General features: G+C 59.2%; 1 protein-coding gene across 7 annotated transcripts in view; it reads left to right on the top strand.

Moving 5' to 3' along the window:
- Positions 1 to 18,925, top strand: part of BAIAP2 (BAR/IMD domain containing adaptor protein 2) — a 39,764-nt gene that overhangs the window by 10,440 nt on the left and 10,399 nt on the right. For 6 of the 7 annotated variants that reach the window (XM_069032699.1, XM_069032695.1, XM_069032693.1 and 3 more), the window contains exons 4-7: positions 7,252 to 7,313; positions 7,596 to 7,667; positions 7,947 to 8,084; positions 17,628 to 17,780. In XM_069032699.1, coding sequence (XP_068888800.1) covers positions 7,252 to 7,313; positions 7,596 to 7,667; positions 7,947 to 8,084; positions 17,628 to 17,780 — 425 coding nt within the window. Of the gene's footprint in view, positions 1 to 2,449; positions 2,543 to 7,251; positions 7,314 to 7,595; positions 7,668 to 7,946; positions 8,085 to 17,627; positions 17,781 to 18,925 lie in introns of those variants that run through there. The other variant, XM_069032698.1, reaches the window with a different exon arrangement.

The raw sequence follows: 18,925 nt of genomic DNA on the forward strand, positions 1-18,925 counted from the left end.
AAACAAAGAGCCCTGTGTGCGCCGCGAGGGCTGTGCAGAGCCTGCAGGGAGCTGCTGCTGCCTCTCTGGGCTGAGGGACACCCAGCTCTGCCCTCCAGGAAGGGAACTTTGGGGCAGCCTTATCAGGGGGCTGGCTCTCCAGAGCAGCTCCAGGTTTGCTCGCACTTCAAACCTGGATTTGGGGACTTCTGGCCCTGGCTCCTCACCAAAGGACAAGGGTTTGATGTCCTTAGTGCCGTCTCCCCATGTGTGGCTCGAGTATTTTGGGGTTTAAAATGTTTCCAGATCACTGCTCCTTCCCCTCTTGGTGTGGACACACCTCAGGCAGGCTCCTGGCGGCTCCAGCTGCTCCTCAGCCCCGTGCTCTGTTGATCCTGCTGATATTTGCTGTGGCAGCTGCTCTGAGCAGGAGAAAGTTGAGATAAAATTTCTGGCTGCAGCTCGGTGGAGCTGATAACAGCTGGGACACAGCCCCCTCCCAGCAGATGTGTAAACAGGGGCTGAGAAATGTTCTGTGTGGGGGCTGTGCTCGCCAGAGGTGCAGCTTTTCCTGGGAACACCTTTGCCTTATCGCTCCCTGGGCTGGGAATGCCAATAGTGCCGGAAAGGAGCTCTGGGTTATTTCATAGGATCCCGAAACGGTTTGGGCTGGAAGGGACCTTAAAGCCCCTCCAGTCCCACCCCTGCCATGGACAGGGACACATTCCACTGTCCCAGGGTGCTCCAAGCCCCATCCAGCCTGGCCTTGGACACTGCCAGGGATGGGGAATTCGTTTTAGAACAGTAAATAGGAATTCTCTTAATTGCTGCTTCCATTAATGTTGTGCCCCCCAGCTCCCTCCCTGAGTGGGATTTCCTTCCATGAGTTTATAGGGAAAACTGCTTCAAGATGTCAGCCAGGACCATGGGATGCTCTGGTCAGGATTGCAGCTTGTGTTTCCAGCCTCCATGGACAAAAACCGGAGATCCTTGTTTTTCCTCCAAAACCCTCTCTTTCCTAACCTGGGTGCTTTCCTGGTGCCTTTCTGGGGCAGGAGGTGTCCCAGCCCTCTGATGGTGCTGCCCATTTGTCCCATGGAACACGGAGCCCTCTGGAGCACTGCTCTGGGCTCAGCTGCTGGCTGCCCACGGGGCTGCTTAGCACTGTGCATTTTTCCTGAATTCCCCATCAGATTTTAGGAACCGTGCGTAGACGGGATAATCCCGTGTGGGAACGGAGAAGTGGCGATAACCACGCGCTTGAGCGGTAATCGGCTCTGGGGGCTGAGGTTTTGGGTGCAAGTGTCTGGTGGGGCTGTCTGAACCCCACTGCTGAGGTTTGGGGTGTGCAGAGTCGGGGCTTTGGGGTGTTCTTAACCCCAGTGCTGCTCTGAGCAGGTCCAGGGTGGAGCTGTTGTTGTCCGGGAGCAGCAGAGGAGTCGCTTTGCTCTGTGCAGTTCCCTGCTGGCCAGTCCCTGGTGGTTGGGATTAGGTCTGTGCCCACAGGTCCTTGACAGAGGCTCCTTGGGCTGTTCTTCACCCCCTTGATGGTTGTGGCAGTGACTCTAGGGCAGATGAGCTGGTGTGAGGAGTGTGTGTCTGACCAGGGAAGGCTTGTTCCCAGCTCAGTCCTGGAGTGGTTTGTAGCCCCTTCCAAGAAGCTCCAGCCTCATGCACGAGTCCTCAGGTGACTTTGGCCCTTGTCCAGCTCCTGCTTAGGTCCCTTGGATGCTGCTCAAAATGTAGTTTCTTTTGTCCTTGAAAACTAGGCCATGACAAAGTCAGGGAAAGGGGTTTTCTTCTCCTGGTGAGCAGAGCTGGAGACGTTTCTCCCGGGATGCTGGGGCTGAGCAGCACCTGCAGGAAACACCTCCAGGGCTGGAGGTGGATTGTGCTCAGCAGTTGTTTCTGGAATGCCCCTTGGATGGGTGAAGCTGCTCTGGGTGACACACAGGCTGTGAAAGGGCAGCACAGGCAGCAATTACTCAGCCATTGTTGAGCTGAAAGGAGCCCCTGGCACATAATGGCTTTTTATTTCCACAATAAAATCAGAGGTGGCACCGTCATGGCTTGGATGGGAAGGGACTTTACAGCTCATCCAGTGCCACCACCTGCCATGGGCAGGGACACCTTCCACTATCCCAGGGTGCTCCAAGCCCTGTCCAGCCTGGCCTTGGACACTTCCAGGGATCCAGGGGCATCCCTGAGCTCAGGCTCTGCCCTGCAGCTCCGGGTCTGTCCCGGAGCTTTGTGCTGCGCCGGCTCCTCTGGGAACAGGGATTAATCTGTTAATTGGATTTGTGGTTGTTTTGGGTCGATGCTTCCTGCAGCAGCAGAGGTGCAGATATAGATCCCACAGGTGCCAAAGGTCAGTGTGGAGCTCCAAGGGGGATCGGGGACTGCTGGAGCTGGTGGTGGCTGAGTGTGGTTTGGGACCAGCGGAGCTGCTGGTGTCCACTGGGAACCAGTCAGAGCAGTGCCCAGGATGACACAGAACTCCAGAAAATATTGTCCTGTGATTTGTGGCGGAGTGTCCCTGCAGTGAGGCCCCTCTGCTGTGCAGGTGAGCTCCTGGCTGGGAGCCGAGATCTTTTTGCTCGATCCTTTAAATTTGGGTTTAACAATGCACTTAACACCTTGTGGGTAACAGCTTTGTGCCAGTGGAAGAAAGGAAGCTGCAGGAATGGGCTTGCTAAGGGTGCAGAAATAGAAGACAGTCCTCTCACAGCCTTCTGCTGCTTTGGGATGGGGCTTTTCCACTGCCTCCATCCCTCCCATGAGGAGCAGACGGCCAAGGCTCGTTCTCACCAACCTGTGTTTGGTACGTGGTGGTGGAGGGTTGTAAATGAGCATCTGTGAGGACCATGTGGCCTGGCTAGGGCTCCCAACGTGTGGCAGATGTGTGTAACGTCTGGGTTTCACCTTCCCTGGTGATGGTGACAACTTCCAGGATTCCCACCTGCCGTGTGCCCCGGCACTGTGCCTGGGAAGGATCCTGCAGGGATGCTCCCTCCTTCTGGGGGAATGGAGGTGTCCTGTGTGTGTCCATGGGCTGGTTTCTGCCATCCATCAGCAATGGGGGGAGTTTGGCAGGTTTGAGGAGCGGTTTTGGCGGGGTGTATGGCCAGCTCCAGGTCCTGGAGGTGTTTGCTTCCCCTCTGGAGCCGCCGGCGTGCCGGAGGGATCGGATCACGTGGGGCCAGGTGGGCTGTGTGAGGGTGTGTTCTCTGCTAATTAACCCAGTGCCACCAGTATAGCTCCTGCCAGAGCAGCTGGGCACTGGGCACTCACTGGTCTGTGCATCCTGGTACAGATCCAGGACTGGCCCTCAGCCAGGGGGAGCGTGGGGGGCACGGAACATCCCGGTCTCTGATGTACCCCTGGTGAAAGTGTCAGTGGCAACTGCCCAGCCTGAGGGAGCCAGTTACTGGGAACTGGGAACCCAAGCCGGGGTGCCTTGGGAAGCTTCTGCTTTTCCCTTTACCTGGTCTCTTAATAAACAAATGAAAGACGCCTTAAGCTGTGCCAGGCGGGGCTGGAGCGGCGCTGAGCTCGAAGCGCTGACGAGTCGCTGATGAATTATCAGCACATCGCCCGGTGCTCTGGGGCTGGCAGGAGTGAAACCGTTGTGGAGAGGAAAGAGATGAGTCAGCGTGGAGAAGCTGATTGTTTCCCCACACTCGTCTCCTTCCCCTGCACGCGGATCTTCCCAGCACAGGGATCTTCCCAGCTGTCACACGGAACGTCGGCACTCGCGGATCAGAGCCTCGGCCGGGTGAGGCGCGGGGCTGGAATTGCTTCTCCCTGGCACCTGGGAGCTGCTTGGGCTGGGTCTGTGAGCCCGGGTCACGATGTGCTGGTGTGAGGGGAAGAGCCAAAAACACTGCAGAAGCTTTCAGTGGAATTGTTTAGGTTGGAAAAGCCCTCGAGATCACTGAGCCCAGCTGCTGACCGAGTCCACCATTAACCGTGTCCCTGAGTGCCACCTCTCCCTACACTTGGTTTTGCCTTAAATCTGGCTGCATCAGATCTTCAGCACCGAGGTGTTGTGTGAGCAAGGTTATTGCTGGCTGTTTTTTAGGGGACGTGCCCAAGCCCTGACCCTGGGAGCTGGGGCAGCCACGGTGCTGTTGGTGGGTGATGGTGTGGTTGGTGGGAGATGGTCCCCTGGCCACTGGCCACCATCTCCTGCTGCCCTTGCAGGACAGCCTGGGTTGCTCCAGCCCTGCACCAGCATCAGCATGTTCTGTCTCTGAGCAATCTGGCTCCTTGATTAATGCATAGTTGGTATTTTAATTTAAAATGGCCTGTATGCTGTTTTAGAGGAGGGTCAAAAACCAGCCTTGAGTCTCAGGCAACTCCAGAGCAAACCCCTGAGAGCTGGGTTCCCACTGCTACACCTTCTGGAGGGGCAGCTGGCTCCCGTGGTGCCAGCAGGGATGGGAGGGATGTGGAACAACCTGTTTGCCTGTTGTGGGCTGGGTGTGGAAGGGAAGGGCCCACAATAGCTCCTATAGTTCTGCTCCCAGAACGATACTGTGAGTCAGCCGCAAACAGCAGCTCCTCCTCCCCGCGTGCTCGGCAGCCTGCGGGGAGGGGAGAAACCCCGGCTCTGCCTCCTGCCCTTCCCCGGCTCTCTTAGTACCTCTGGGTGTGGGTGAGATGCTTCACCCGGGGGTTCTTCACCTGCAGGATGTGTGTTTTGGCAGCTCGGTGCAGCTCACGGGGTGACCTGAGCTCCTGTCCCGCTGCGCAGTGGGAGTTGAGGTGTTCAACTCGCAAATCCCTCTGGCAGCCGATGCGGAACGCCCGTGGCGTGGGCGGCCGTGCTGCTGCCAGGGCGTGTGCCCCGCGCCGCGGTGCCAGCCCTGCCGCTGAGCTCCGTGCGCTGCTCCCCCCAGCATTTCACGGTGGTACCCCTGGCACAGTGCCACGGATTCTTTTCCGAGCCAGGTTTTGGGATATCGAGCCTTTCCAGCTGCCGTGGTATCCCTTAGTCACAGTTTAACTTCATCCCTGCAGCTCTGGGTTGGCTTTGGGGCGAGGTGTCTGTCGAAGTCTCACATGGTGTGTAGGTTTTTGTGAAGCAGCTCACGGCGTGCGGGTGTCGGGGTGTCAGAGGGGCTCTGTGGGAATTCACACCGTGCTGCTGCTGGTTTTAGGGGATTTAGTTCAAATCCTGCCACCCAGCTGGGCTTCCAGTGCTGGCAGAGGCTGGGGAGAGGCTCCAGAGGAAGCTCATGAGGCTCTGGGCGGCCGTCCAGCTGCCTTCCTGCACCATCCCTGCTGCTCTGGGGGCTCGACTTGGGCTCGTGGTGCTGGGCTGAGCACGGGGGGACAGCAGTGTCCCCTCTCCAGGCTGGCACACAGCGAGGCTGTGCTGCGGGAAAGGCTCGGTGCGCTGCTGGCTTTGATGTGGGGCTGGAACGCCCCGATAGGAGCCGAGGGGGTGGTGGTGGAGGAGAAATCGAACCCAAAGATGGATATCGGTGCTGAGAGACGCACCACGAGCCACCCCGGCTGCTGGGAATGGGCCAGTTCCCTGGGAGAGGAATGTGGGAGGAGGGCAGAGGCCTCTTGTCCCAGGGCAGGGGTACCCAGGGCTGGGTTTGGGGATATGGATGTTATTTCTGGGTGCCCCAGTCCCCACTCTCGGGTGGGTCAGGAGCTCAGGGACAGTGACCAGAGCTCCCGGCCAGCCCCATGCTGGCACTCCAGGGATTCCCACTCCAGCCAAACGGGAAGGGAGAGGGACAGGGGGGTGGTGCAAGCTTTGGGAATAATGAGAGAGCCACTCTTGCATTGATAGCCCTGAAAAAGCCAGCTCGGTGTGACGTCAGGGCCTCCTTACAGTGGGAATTCAGGCACTTCCCACCATTGAGCTGTCACAGCCCAAGCCAGAGCGATTTCCTGGCACTCCTGTGGTGGTGACCCCTTGCCTGGACCTCTCTGCTCTCGTGTGACGCTGCAGACGTGTGTGGTGGCTGGGTGTGAGTGTTCCCCTTGGCTCAGCACCTGGAGAACCGGCTGGAAAAGTCACGGCCAGCTCGGTGGAAATCTCAGCACGCGGTTTCCTTGTGGGGAAGGAGCAGAGCTGTTGGCTCTGCCATCTGGTCACCTCTCTCTTTGTGGGGGTGCCCTGGGCATCGCTGCTCTCTCAGGGGGCACAGAGGGACAGTGGCCCTGCCAGCAGCCGGTGCCACAGCCGGTTCTGTCACTGCGGCAGAGGGGCCGGTGCCTGCCAAGGGATCGGATTTTAATGTTTGCAGAAGGGCTTGAGACACGGGGTATGGTGCAAAGTACGAATTGCTCCAGCCAGGAGACCAAAGAAATGTTGAGGCAGGTTGTTCCTGGTCAGCTGGGGGTGTTGACCCTCGGCTGGCTCTTGGCCCATGTGCCCAGGGGTGTGGGGGGACATGGGGGGCCAGGCTGGAGCTGGGGCTGGCGCCAGCTGTGCTGGGTGAGGGTCCCACTTGTTCCCTTGCCCCAGTGAGATGCCGGCTTTCATTTGCAAATAGCTCCACAGAGGTTGGGAGCCTCTTGGGAAGCTGCAACCTGCCATGCTAGAAGGAAAAGCTTCCAAACTCAGCCCTGAAAAGAGCTGACACAGCTGAGCTGTCCCCAAGGCGCACTCTGATCCAGGACAGGGCTCTTAGTGCTGGCTGCATTCCTAAAAGATGCTCCCGTGTGTGTGTCTGGCTCCAGCCACGCTGGGGCTTCTGCTGAGCCAGGACACGGTCCTTCCTCCAGAACAGCACTGGGTGTGGGGCTGGAGTCCTGCACTGGAAAAGAAAAATTGAAGGAAGTGGCAGAACAGAGCTGGGATTCCTTGGCTGCAGTGGGGATCCCTTGGCCCACGGCACTGGCGGCAGTGGCAGCCCTGGCTCAGCCCCTGGGGCCAAACAGGTCTGGTGGTTTTGAGGCAAGCAGCACCCCAGGGCTTAGCCCTGTGTCCTGTGACCTGCACCGAGTGCCAGGGCTGTCCCTGTCCCTGTGCTGCGCCTGGGGAACAAGGGCTGCCCCTGGTGCTGGGGTCCTGCTGCTGCTCGTCCTTGCTCCCCTTCCTGCTGCACAGGGTTTCCCTGTTTGTCCAAGTGTCTCAGGTGAGCATTGTCTCACTGCAGCTCCCCAAAGGTGGGCACGGGGGGCACTCCAGGAGCCCCCTGGGTCTGGCTGGGGACCCCTCCTTGCCAGCAGAGTGCTGCCTGCCCCAGCCCCGGGATGTCCCCTGAGCTCAGTGCCTCAAACCCCTCCTGTGTCTTGCCTCTGCAGGGGACGTGCTCTTCCAGATGGCAGAGGTGCACAGGCAGATCCAGAACCAGCTGGAGGAGATGGTGAGTGCCCAGCCTGGCGTGCCGGGGTCTCTGTCGGTGCAAGTGCTTTTCCATGCCGTGTCCAGATGACACCAGCCCCTCTGACATGGATTTGCTGAGCTCCGAAGGGTCTGCATTGCTTGGGCATCCTCTTCTGCCCTGCTGGGCCCTCTCTGAGTCTGTCCCTTGCTGCTCTCAGCCTGTGCAGCCCCGCTCCAGTGCCATCCCTGGTGCCATCTGCTGCTCCCCAGGCAGGCTCTGCCAGCCCTCCACAAGCACCGTGTGTTTTCTTTCTCCCTGCAGCTCAAGTCCTTCCACAACGAGCTCCTGACGCAGCTGGAGCAGAAGGTGGAGCTGGACTCCCGGTACCTGAGTGTGAGTTATGTGTGTGTGTGAGTCTGGCACAACCCTGGGCTCGGGTGTCCCTGGGTGTCCCCCCTCACCTGCTCCCTGCTCGGGGACGTTATGTCCTGCCACGGCTCCTGCCCCTGGTTACAGACTGTCACACATGTCACCACGCACAGGACAGCATTGTTCCCTGTTTGCTCTCTGGGCCTTGGGGATCCCCCTTTTCCAGGGGCTCTGCTTGTTTCTGTAACCCCTTGGCAGCAGGAGCTGTGGCCAAAGCTCAGAACTTTCTCCTGTCACATCCAGGCTGCGCTGAAGAAATACCAGACGGAGCAGAGGAGCAAGGGGGACTCCCTTGACAAGTGCCAGGCAGAGCTGAAGAAACTTCGCAAGAAGAGCCAGGGCAGCAAGAACCCGCAGAAGTACTCGGACAAGGAGCTGCAGGTAGGAGCCCGGGCTGGGGGCACGAGCAGCGGGTGGGGGGACACGGGTGGGTGTTCGGTGCTGCCCGTGGGGGTGGCTGGGCTGTGGCAAACACCTGGGGAAGGATTTGCTGCTCTCTTTAGAGGAAGGGGCGCGGCAGCTTTGGGGGTGCCGCTGGGCTGGGGAGGTGTGGGTGGCAGGGGGTGGCAGCCAGCGGTGGGAACGGGCTGTTCCCGTGGCCACGCTGCAGAGTGGGGCTGGAGCTGCCCTCTCTGACCCTGCTCCATCCACCGCTCCCGCTGCTTTTCCCCTTTGCCTTCACGAATGACCCCAGCGGATCATTAATTCCTGCCGTGCCTCATCTACCGTCCCCGGGAGGCTGTTTTCTTGTGTGTTTTCCGTGCCTGTGCCCCTTCCCCCGCCCGCGGGGGCGGCGCTGGGGGCGGCTGCGGTGAATCAGCGCGGTGTGATGCGTGTGGGCACCGCGCTCGGGGGCCGGGGTCCCTCCGGGGGCTGCGCTGAGGGGTGGGCACGGCGGGGAGTCAGAGCTCCCCACAAAGGGAGAGGCAGGGTGGGGTCTCACTGAGGAGCATGCAGGGCACGTCCTGGCAGTGCCGAGGGGCTGTGGCACTCGGGTCCCTGATGGATCCCACTCGGGTCCCCGGCGGATCCCACTCGGGTCCCTGGCGGATCCCACTCGGGTCCCCGATGGATCCGCAGCAGGAGTTTGTGTCCTCTGCACTCTGCAGACTTCACTTTGAGCTTTGCCCCGAGCATGGCTGATCCAGGCAGACTTGCAGGGGTAATTGATGCACCAACATGCCCTGGCTGACAGTCGAGTGCTGCTGCCACGGAACAATGGAGGCACAAGTGGTGCTTGGAAAGGGGAAGATGAATTCGTGAAGCCAGGAATTCGTCTTGTCTCCAGGGCAGGGGGTGTGTGTTGTTTCTTCACACGTCAGAGATCTGTGTCTGCTGAAGGAGATCTGCACACTGGTGGCACTTTGCTCGTGGGGGTGAATTTAATGGCATTTAGTGGCATTTAGTCTCCAGCAGAGAGTTACAGTGAGGTTTGTGCTGGGGAAGTGACATCCTTAATTGCGTTGAAATTTGGGAAATGGTGCTGAGGATCAGAACAAGCACTGAAGGAGAAGAATGCAGCCGCTGTCATCTGCTGTGGCTTGGCCTGTGGGTTCTGCGTGGAGCCAGAGCTCTGGGAGGTGCCAGGGTGGCACAGCCGGAGCGGGGCTGGGAGGTGCCGGAGCAGGGCTGGAAGGTGCCAGCACACACTCCTCTGTGTCCAGCCTGCTGTGGCGGGGGCTCTGCTGTGTTCTCCAGGGCTGGGCAGCTGAAACCACTTCTGAGCATGGCATCTCCACAAGTCCCAGCTTTGAAATTCCTGCTGAGCAAGAAAAGCCCTGTCAGGCCCCGAGCTCGGTGTGGGGGGACACGGGGATCAAACCTCTCTTCCCCCCACCTGTGAGAGCTGCTGACAGGGACAACAGAAGGGAATTGCTGCCAGAGCCAGCCCTGTCCTGCCAAACCCTGGGGCAGGGATCCCCATCCCACACCCCGAGCGGGAGGAGGAGGGAATCCGTGGGGCAGCCCTGTTAGCACAGCTCTCCGGGCAGGGAAACGGGATCAGACGCTCATTCCCTTTAATCTTTCAGCAGTAAGTATTTAGGAAGTGCTTATCTCCGAAAAAGCCTTATGATGGCTTTTGAGCTTACAGAGCTATGAGCCCCTTCCAAGTCAGAATATGCCGTGACTCCGTGGCTGCTCTGCTGCGCTCGGCGGGGGTTTGCTGTGCCTTAGATCTAAATACAAAGTTAAAATTGCTGAATGCGGCTGGGAGGGCAGTTCCCCTCTCTTCTCCGCTGACTGCAGAGCTGGTGTTTCCTCAGCAGAAAAAGAGTGTTTGGGGCCACCCCCGACGCTGCTGTTACTTCTGCCTGGGCATTGGAGAGGGGGGGAATTGCAGCAAGTGGGGCCCAGCCTGGAAGTGTGTGGGTGTTGGTGCTGGCGTGAGGAGAGAGCCTTGTTTGGGGCTTTGAGGAACTGAAACCAGGTTTGAGTGGATCGGGCGCATCTACAGAGCTTTGTGGGGCTTTGCTTTTCTCAGCCCGGTTAAAGCAGAGCAGCCTGGTTTGCTGAGCTGGCCCAAAGCCACCCCTGTGGCCACTTGCCAAACCCCTGGTGGTCTCCTCAGAGCTGCTCCAGCACCTGGGGATGGCTTTGGGATGCTGACGGCTGCACCAGGCTGGTGCCTGGGGACCACAGACCCATCAGCCAGGGCTGGCTGGAGTCTCCTAATGGGCTGTGGCTGGTTCCTTCTCTCCCTGTGGGAGAAGCTGCTGTTGGTGGAAGTGTCACCTCCTCCAAGGCAGCAATAACATCTTGCTCTTCTGAAGGCTCATCCCTGTGAAGCTGCTGGAGCAGCCGCCAGCCAGGAGTCTGATGCTCTGTCATCATCTTCCTTCATATTTAATGCTCCAGGAAGCAGAGCTGCTCCTTTCTGCCTCTTCACCACTTGTGGAGTGACCACATCTTGTCATCACCTGCCAGTGAGATGGGTGGGTGAGATGCCTGGTAGAAGCAGCAGGACTGTCCTGCAGGGACCTCCAGGTTTATGTAACATTTGTCAAAGTGAGAGCGGGTTTGGGGCCATCCAGGCTCTGGTTTTGGCAGAGGACAGCCCTTGTCTGGGCAAGGGCACCAGCGTGGCTGTGTCTCCACACTCTGCTAAATCAATCAGAGAGCCCGGGGCAGCAGCCCACACATCTCACCTGTTCCATTCAGATGTTCCCCCTTTATAGAGCAGAAATAAATACTGGAGTTCAGCAGGGGCTGCACACAGCAGTGGCTGGGGAGCAGCAGCTCTGCAGCAAGGGGTTGAGGAGGTGATGCTCACAGACTCTTGCAGGAGGCTTCTTCTGAGCTCCATCAGCCCCTCGTTGCATGGAGAGAGCTGGTCCAGGCGTGTCTGCAAGTCCCACATCACCTGGCCACTGTCTCGTGCTGGTTTTATGGAGTTTCCCAGATGAGGACGAGTGTTGCAGCATTAAGTGGCTGAGGAGTTAAAACACCTCGTGGTTTGCAGCCCAGACAACTCACGTAGCTCTAAACCATCAGCTCCAAGTGCCATCAGTGATTTTGCAGCTCCCAAGCCCTGTCTGTCCTGGTCAGGAGTGATGCTGTGGTTGGGGGTTGTTGCTGCTGAATGTCACAATAAGCCAGGCTTTTATTCCTTATGGATCAGTCCCGAGCTGCTGTTCCACACGAGGAGTGAGGGCTGAGAGCCGCCTGCCTCACGTGGCTCATCCTCCTCGTGGAGTGACTGAGATGGGGCTTGACCTGTTTTGAAAACCAGGAGAACAAACCAATTCCATTCACTTCACATCTCTGATGAAGAAGAATGAAAACAATATTAAGATTAAACAATCACCAAGGAAGCTCAAGTGCTGTAATTTCATTAAAGGCTGGTTGTGATCAGGCCATGAAATCAAGGTCATGATGGGTTTGGGACCTGGATTGAATCAGCAGCTCGGCAATGAAGTTATGTTGGTTCAAAGTATTTATCAAATCATATTAGCACTGTGAGCAATTGGATTTCTGCATCGTGCTGAGACGAAACTGGCTGTAATTCAGCAGTGCTGGGGCTGGGTGTTTGCCCTGAGAGGCTGTGCCTGGCCCAGGTGACAGTGGGTGACCCTGGGTGGGCAGTGGGGGCCAAGCTCAGCCTCTGCCCACACCTACCCCTGCTCCCATGGGAACGTTTTAAGCATTAAGTACCACTGTGCCAAATAACCTGGGGGGTTTTATAAACTTTTGTCATTGAAACCTCATTGGGATATTCCCATCAGGAGAAATAATTTTAGGTGTAGGTCAGGAAGCTCCAAATGACACGGAGTTTGCACAAACCGGGTTACGAGGTTTATGTGAAAGTCAAACAGGGAAGGACTCAGCAGCTCCAGGTGACTCTCTCCAGGTTTGGCTGGGATTTAGGCTGAAGGGGGACATGTGCTCAACCCAGCAATAGAAGAAAAGCCCCTTCCAGTATCTAAAGGGGCTCCAAGAGAGCTGGAGAGGGACTTTGGACAAGGCCTGGAGTGACAGGACAGGGTGGAATGGCTTCCACTGCCAGAGGGCAGGGTTAGATGGGATACTGGGGAGAAGTTATTCCCTGTGAGGAGGGTGAGGCCCTGGCACAGGGTGCCCAGAGATGCTGTGGCTGCCCCATCCCTGGAAGTGTTCCCTGGAAGTGCCTGTGCAGCTCAGGGCTGTGTCATGAGCGTTTGGGTACCAAACCTGTGCACTGAGCTGCTGATCCGGGCTGTTCCCGTACTTAGGCAGGAGAAGGTGAAGCGCCTGCAGAGCTGGCTGGAGCCAGTCCCTGCTGCTTTGCTCTCTGAATTTTATGTAACATCACATGTGAGTGTGGCTGGGGCCGGGCAGGAGCAGGGCAGGGCTGTGGCTGCTGCAGATGTGACCATAACGAGGGGAGACAGCCCTTCCCGGGGGAGGAAGGCAGCCCAGCATCCCTGGAGTACCCTGGCTCTTGGGGTTGGCTCCCCAGGATCTGCTCTGCGTTTGCCATCACCTTGGATAACCATCAGCAGCTGTGTCCCAGCATCCCCACGGAGCTCTGGCTGCAGCCAAGCGGGGGAGGCTGGTGGGCAGCCCATCAGGGGCCGGGGCCGTCCCTTCTCCTGGCTGGGGATGCTGGTGCTGTCCCGGGCAGGGGGGGTTGTCCCCTCCCTGGGAAAGGTGCAGGGCTCTGCTGTGCCTGTGTGGTCCTGGGGGGCTCCTGTGGTTTTGCAGGGTGCGTGTCCCTGCAGAAGGCAGGGAAATGTGTTTGGGCTCCCGTGGTGACCAGCGGTGGCCATTCCTTGCTGTGGGGCTAGTGCTTTATTTGCCATATTACAGGAGAGGTTGGGTGAGGGCTCATCCCGAGCTCTGCTCTCCTTCCCGGCTGTGGAAGAGCCTCTGATATCCCCGGGCTCAGATCCAGCATTGCTGTGCCTGGCTGGACACACCAACCTCCCTCCCTCTGTGACACACTTGGGTCGTGTGTGGGGGCTGCAGGAGCCAGGAGGGGACAGAGCCTCCCCCGAGGCTGCTCCAGGGCCTGCCAGCTGCCTCGCAAGGAGCAATTTCTGGGAATGAGGAAAAGCTGTCAGGGCTGAGGATCCCTGGCTGCTTGTTCCGCTCATTTTGCCTCTGTGCTGTGGTGGGGTTTCAGCAGCTTTGCCTTGAGTCTGTTCCCCAGCTCAGATGCTCTTTCCCCTGCTGATCAGCCTAACTTCTTTTTTTATTTTATCCCATTACTTTCTAGCTTTTCTCCCTCGTGGTTCCCTAAACAAATCCTCCCTTCTCTCCATGTTTACCCCTTCCAGGTATTTCAGCCTGCTGCATCGATCCAGCACAGTCCTCTCTCTTCCCTGACCTTTCCTTTGTCTTTTCCCCCTGCTCTGTGCTGCTGGTCCTGGCCAATCCGTCCTTGGGATGAGAGCTGGAGCTGGCGTGGTGGCACAGCCCCTGCCTGCTCTGCATCCCTCCCGCTGCTGGATAGAAGGTGCCTGCCACGTGCTCCCCTTGGCTTTCTGGTCCCAAAACTCACGGCTGTGGTGTGCTGGTGACCCCAAGGCAGCTCCTCTTGTCCCTGGCGCTGGTCCTTTGCTCGGGCTGGTCAGTGCCAAGCACACCAAGAAGGATCTGTAGTGATGATGTCTATGGCAGAGCTCAGCGTTGCCCTTGGCTCGTGTTCCCTGTGTTTGCACGTCCCTGGCTGGGAGGGAAGGTCTGAACTGATTTCCCAGCGAGGCTGTGCTTATCAAAGGCGCGGCTGGAGCTCGGTGCGGCTCCACCTGCGCTGACAGCAGCGTGTGCTCCACACAACTCGGGGCTTGGCACCTCTCAGCTGCTCTTTGATCTCCACCCCCCGAGCTGTCGCTGCGGCGCTGGGGAGGCGGCAGGGCTGTGTGCCCTGGCTTTCTGTGCGGGACGGCAGCGGCCGCTCGAGCTGGGGCTTGGCAGCAGCCCCGCTCCCTTTTCATCTGCTCGCGTTCCTGCCTCTCCGTCTGACCCGCGGGGGTCACTCGGTTCGGCTTGGCAGCGGGGACTGCCCGGCGTGCCTGCAGCAGCGCTCGTGTGCCCGGCTCTGGGGGTCCGGGGTGCCCCAGGAGCGGGCAGGAGCCGCGGCTCCGCCGGCCCGGCCCGCGGCAGCATCCTGTGCCAAAGCCGCCGCTGTGTGCTGACACTGCTAATTAGGTCAGCGGCTCCCGGTGAATTGGAAGTGGCTGCGGGAGGCGGGGGGGGGCGGCACGGGGGAGTTATTTGAGGCCTCTCCAACCTAGAAACCCAGAAAAGATTTTCTGGAGCTGTTGGGTGGCTCTGGTGTGTGCTCTGGCTCTGGGCGCGACCACCGCGCTGGCTGCCTCCCTGCCTGCTCGGGTCACAAATGGGTTTGTTTTTTACCTCCTTCAAACTGGGAATTCTATTTAGACGATTCTTAAAATGTGAATTTGAAACTGACAGCCTCAATCAAGGTCTCAAATTACACTGCCATGCTTGAATGGTTCGTGCTTGTCAGTGGGGTCTTGGGGAGGCTGCTGAGCCCAAGCACATGGAGCCTGGCAGGGAGGCCCCTTCCCCCAGCCCTTTCAGGGCATCAGGTCATGCCAAGCTGAGAAGGGTGTTTGGCAGTGGTTCAGAGTGTGGGGTGGCTGCGATTTCCCCCATTCCTGGGGAAGGGGGACCTGAGCAGCAGCCCTGAGGTCCTGGTGGGCACCTGGCTGCAGGTGAAGCCTCACACCTGGGTAAGACAGAGCTTCCTTCTCCTTGGAGTGCAGTCCCGAGATCTTACACTGTGCTTTGTGTGTTACTTTCCCCCCGTGCATCTGGCGTATTTAACAGGCTTTTTTATTTAAATTTGCCTTTCTGGGCGTTATCTGAAAGCCCGCTGTCATTCTGAGCAAACCCAAACTGAAAACCACCTCGTGAACAAGGAGTGTCGCTCGCCATTTTGTGATGGAACAACGTGTAAAATCAAGGCTCTGGGTAAATCAATGGCACACGGAGCATATTTACATAAAGTATATAAAGCTCTGAGTACTAAGTTTGGAGCGTGGGCTCTGCGCTCGCGGAGCGGCGTGTTCCGACTGGCTGAGACAAGCCTTTCCTGAGCACAGGAATTAGCAGGAGCCTTGCAAAACCAGCCTGAGAGCAGGGATGTAAATAAGGCTTGTACCTGCGTATTTAAATCCTGGTGAAAGCCGGAGCTCTCACGTTGCTAAGATCAGGGTTTCTCCCTGTGTTGTGGTGTGTCTGGGCTGGAGCCGTGCCCGCCCGCCGTGCCGGGGCACGGCACTGCCTGACCCAGGCATGCTGATCCTGCAGGGAACCGCGGCGGGATGGGCCTCGTGCTGCTGAACCAAATTAGCTGGAGCTGAGCTCTTTTCACTCCTCACCTTCTCGTTCTTGATGGCCCAGTTAGTAAATTAAGCAGGATGAGTTCTGGGCATCGGGGTCTGTGTGTGCTCCTGTGCTCCTGCTATTTCAGGTGCTGTCAGGGTTGCGCTTTCCTTCCAGAAATGGGGCTCTGCAGGAGGGGGAGCGTTGTCCTGCCCCTTCCCCTGGGATAGGAACTTGTGGAGCTGTGTGGGCAGCGGGGCTTGGTCCATCCCGGGCGTAGCAGGGCTGTGCTGGAGGGGCCGGGGGCTCTCCAGGCTGGCACTGGGGCATCCATCCCCCAGCTCCCACCACTGCTGCCGGGCTGGTGCCTCTGGGCTCTGTCCCTGTGCTGTTCCCAGGCTAATAATACCCGGGAGGAGGCGGCGTGCTGCCGTCCCGAGCCCGCTGCGGGAGCGGTGCCTTCCCGAGCGCATCCTCCTCCGGCCGCCTGCATCACTCCTCCGGGGGCTTTGTGTGCCCGCGCTGCTGTGCCTCTTCCTGCGCCGTGCTGGCCCCAGCCCGGCTGCTGCCCGGCTTTCCAAGTGCTGCGCCCTGTCTCTTTGCTTCAGGGTGATGCCAAAACCTCCATCACTTCCATTTCTGTGCCCAGTGGCATCAGCTCAGTTGCCTCCGCTTATTTCTCTTCCTGACCACAGGCATTTGCACTGGATTTTCTCATTCTGGAGGGAAGAATTCTCCTTGAGACAGGGTTGTTGGTTGCAAACTGGGTTTTTAATCTGTTTCTCACTGACCCCCTTTCCCTCACCCAGGTTGGTGCATGTGGGGAGACTCAAAACCTTCTGGCTCCGGCACGAGCCCTGCACAGGGTTTGCTCTCAGGGGGTGCTCAGAGCAGGGTGGGAGCCCCAAAATAATCCCCCTTTGAAGTCTGGGATGTCACTGAATCTTGCTGCTTTTGTTGGTTTGCTCCATTTTATGTGTCTGCTAATAAATATTGTAGCATGCTAAAAATAACTGATAACTGTGAAGAAGCAGCAAAGCTGCTTTGGGCCCTGAATTTCCAGTTTAATTCCCATCTCAGAGAAGTTTGGGCTGCCTGAAGCAGGTCCAGCCCTGCCTGGGCTGGGGGTGTTGTGGCTTTCCAGCATTGTGGTGCCGCTGTCCTAGGGAAGAGATGGTGGCAAGGAGGTGTCACAGTGCAGGACAGCGAGGGGTGAGAGATGCTGCTCTCAGAGCTGCTCTCCTGGTGCCACATTGCAGGTGGAAGCTGAGAGTGTCCAAAGGGATGAAGGGAGGAGGAAGTGGCCCGGTCAGGGAGCTGGGGGCCCCTTGTGTGTTCTGTGTTCAGGGATGCTGGTGCTGCCCTGTGGTCCCTGGAGTCCCCTGTGCCACCTTTCCATCACACAGGGCGAAGCAGCCGGGTTCCCCCAGCCCAGCCCGGGTGCTGCTGCTGGGCCAGGTGTGGTGCTGGCAGAGCCCAGCGTGGCACAGCCGTGCTGGCACCCATCACGTCGGGAGAGCAGGAGCCAGTGGAGGAGCCTCCGGCTGCTGGCACTGGCAGGGCCACAGTGTCTGCCAGTCCAGGGTGTGGCACCAGGGAACAGCCAGGGGGTCCTGTGCCAGTGTGTGGCACTGCCCTGGCACCATCTCTGTGTCCCCTGTGGTAAATACAGACTGAAGGCACTGCCGGTAGTTTTCGAGGCGCTGGTGGCTGTGTTGGAGGGGTCCGCTTGCCACCCCGCTGCAGCCCCCCCTTCCCGGCAGCAGGCAGGGATCGGCACAGCCCGGGCAGCAGGGGAGGTGCCGGAGGCGTTCAGCCTGGGCCGGGAGCCACTGGTTCATGCGCTGGCAGGGACGAGCCGGGGGCTGCGGGGGCCGCTGCCAGTCCCGGGCCATCGGGGCAGCCCCCGGCCCCCGCCAGCGCCTCCGAGCCCGGGTGGTGAGCGGGCGGCCGCTGGGTACAGCTCGTCCCGTGCAGCCCACGGGCTGAGTCAGCGCCTCTGCGTGGGGGGCTCCGATGAGTAAGGGCGGGCTGGGGGGGCTGAGCAGGCACACGTGTGTGTCCCGTGCCGGGGTCCCCGCCTGCGCCCTGCCCCGCGCTCGGTGGGCAGCGGTGCTGGCAGCCCCCTCCCTGCTCCTCTCCCTGTTCCAGTACATCGAAGCCATCAGCAACAAGCAAGGGGAGCTGGAAAACTACGTCTCCGATGGCTACAAGACAGCCCTGACGGAAGAGAGGAGACGGTTCTGCTTCCTGGTGGAGAAACAGTGCGCGGTGGCCAAGAGCGCCATCACCTACCACGCCAAGGTGAGTCGGACCCGCCGGAGCCGGTCCTGGCTGCCCCATCGCTGGGTGGATGCTCCCGGCTCAAGCTGCATCCCATAGAACAGACTGATATCCCAAAAGCCACGGCTGGAGCAGCCCCTGCAGCCCGAGGGACCGAGGGGGTGATGGACCAGCAGGTGACCCCGGGGAAGATGCCCCAGCAGGAGCAGCTGCTCCAAATCCCTCCTGCCCATGGCTGCCCACATCTCCTGGACCAGGGCTGGAGCTGCCCCCTGCCCGCCTGGGAAGCGGCAGCACCCGCATCGGTCTGGAGCAGAATCCATCCAGACGAGGGCTGGGAGCGCCGGTGCTGCTCCCGCAGCCTCGTGCTCCGTTCTGGTTGTTCCCCGCCACCGCCCTCCGTGGCTCACAGCAGCCATCTGTCACCGCCGTGCTTGGCACTGGAGCAGCAGAGGGAGTTGGGATTAGTCAGCTCTGTCCTGGCGCATCCACAGGCTGGATCCACGCTTGGCTTGGCGAGCGTAGTGCAGGAGGGGGAAATACCCCCCAGGGCTGGTGGTCAGCAGAACGAACCAAAAACTTGCTGCAGCAGCACACGGAGGGGGATTTTGCAGGAGAGACTTTGGAGATGGCTTGTCCAGAACGTGGTGGGTATCCAGCCTGCTGCTGCCCGTGGTGCCTGCAGGATGCTCCGCAGGATCATGAGGCTGGACCCAATGGCTGATGTTGGGGAAACGTGCAGGGACTTTGAAATGGGATTTGGAGGGGTTTTGGTAGGCGGGACCACGTTTTGTCTCCAGGTGAGGCAGAGCAGAGACATGGGGTCACCCTTTGCTGCACTGGGGAGTGACCTCGGGGAGGTTGGGACATCTTCCCCCTCTGAGTCACACAGCGGGATGCTTGTACATTCTGAGTGAACAAAGACAAGTTTGTCTCCATCTGTTTCCCCCTTGGAGCATGGCAGCAGGTGGCTGCCAGTCCTGCAGGCAGGGAGCAGTGGAGCTGGGATGCAGCACAGGGGCCTGGAGGCTGTTGGGGCTGAGCACTCAAAAGAAGCAGCTGACCCCTGGGGATGTGGGGACAGCCTGGAGCACAGCTGTGCCCTGCCAACCTTTTGGGCAGGTTTTATTTCCCTGCTCCACGTGGAGCCCGGCTCCCTGCCCAGC

Source organism: Aphelocoma coerulescens, chromosome 18 (assembly GCF_041296385.1).
Source record: "Aphelocoma coerulescens isolate FSJ_1873_10779 chromosome 18, UR_Acoe_1.0, whole genome shotgun sequence".
Classification (NCBI taxonomy): domain Eukaryota; kingdom Metazoa; phylum Chordata; class Aves; order Passeriformes; family Corvidae; genus Aphelocoma; species Aphelocoma coerulescens.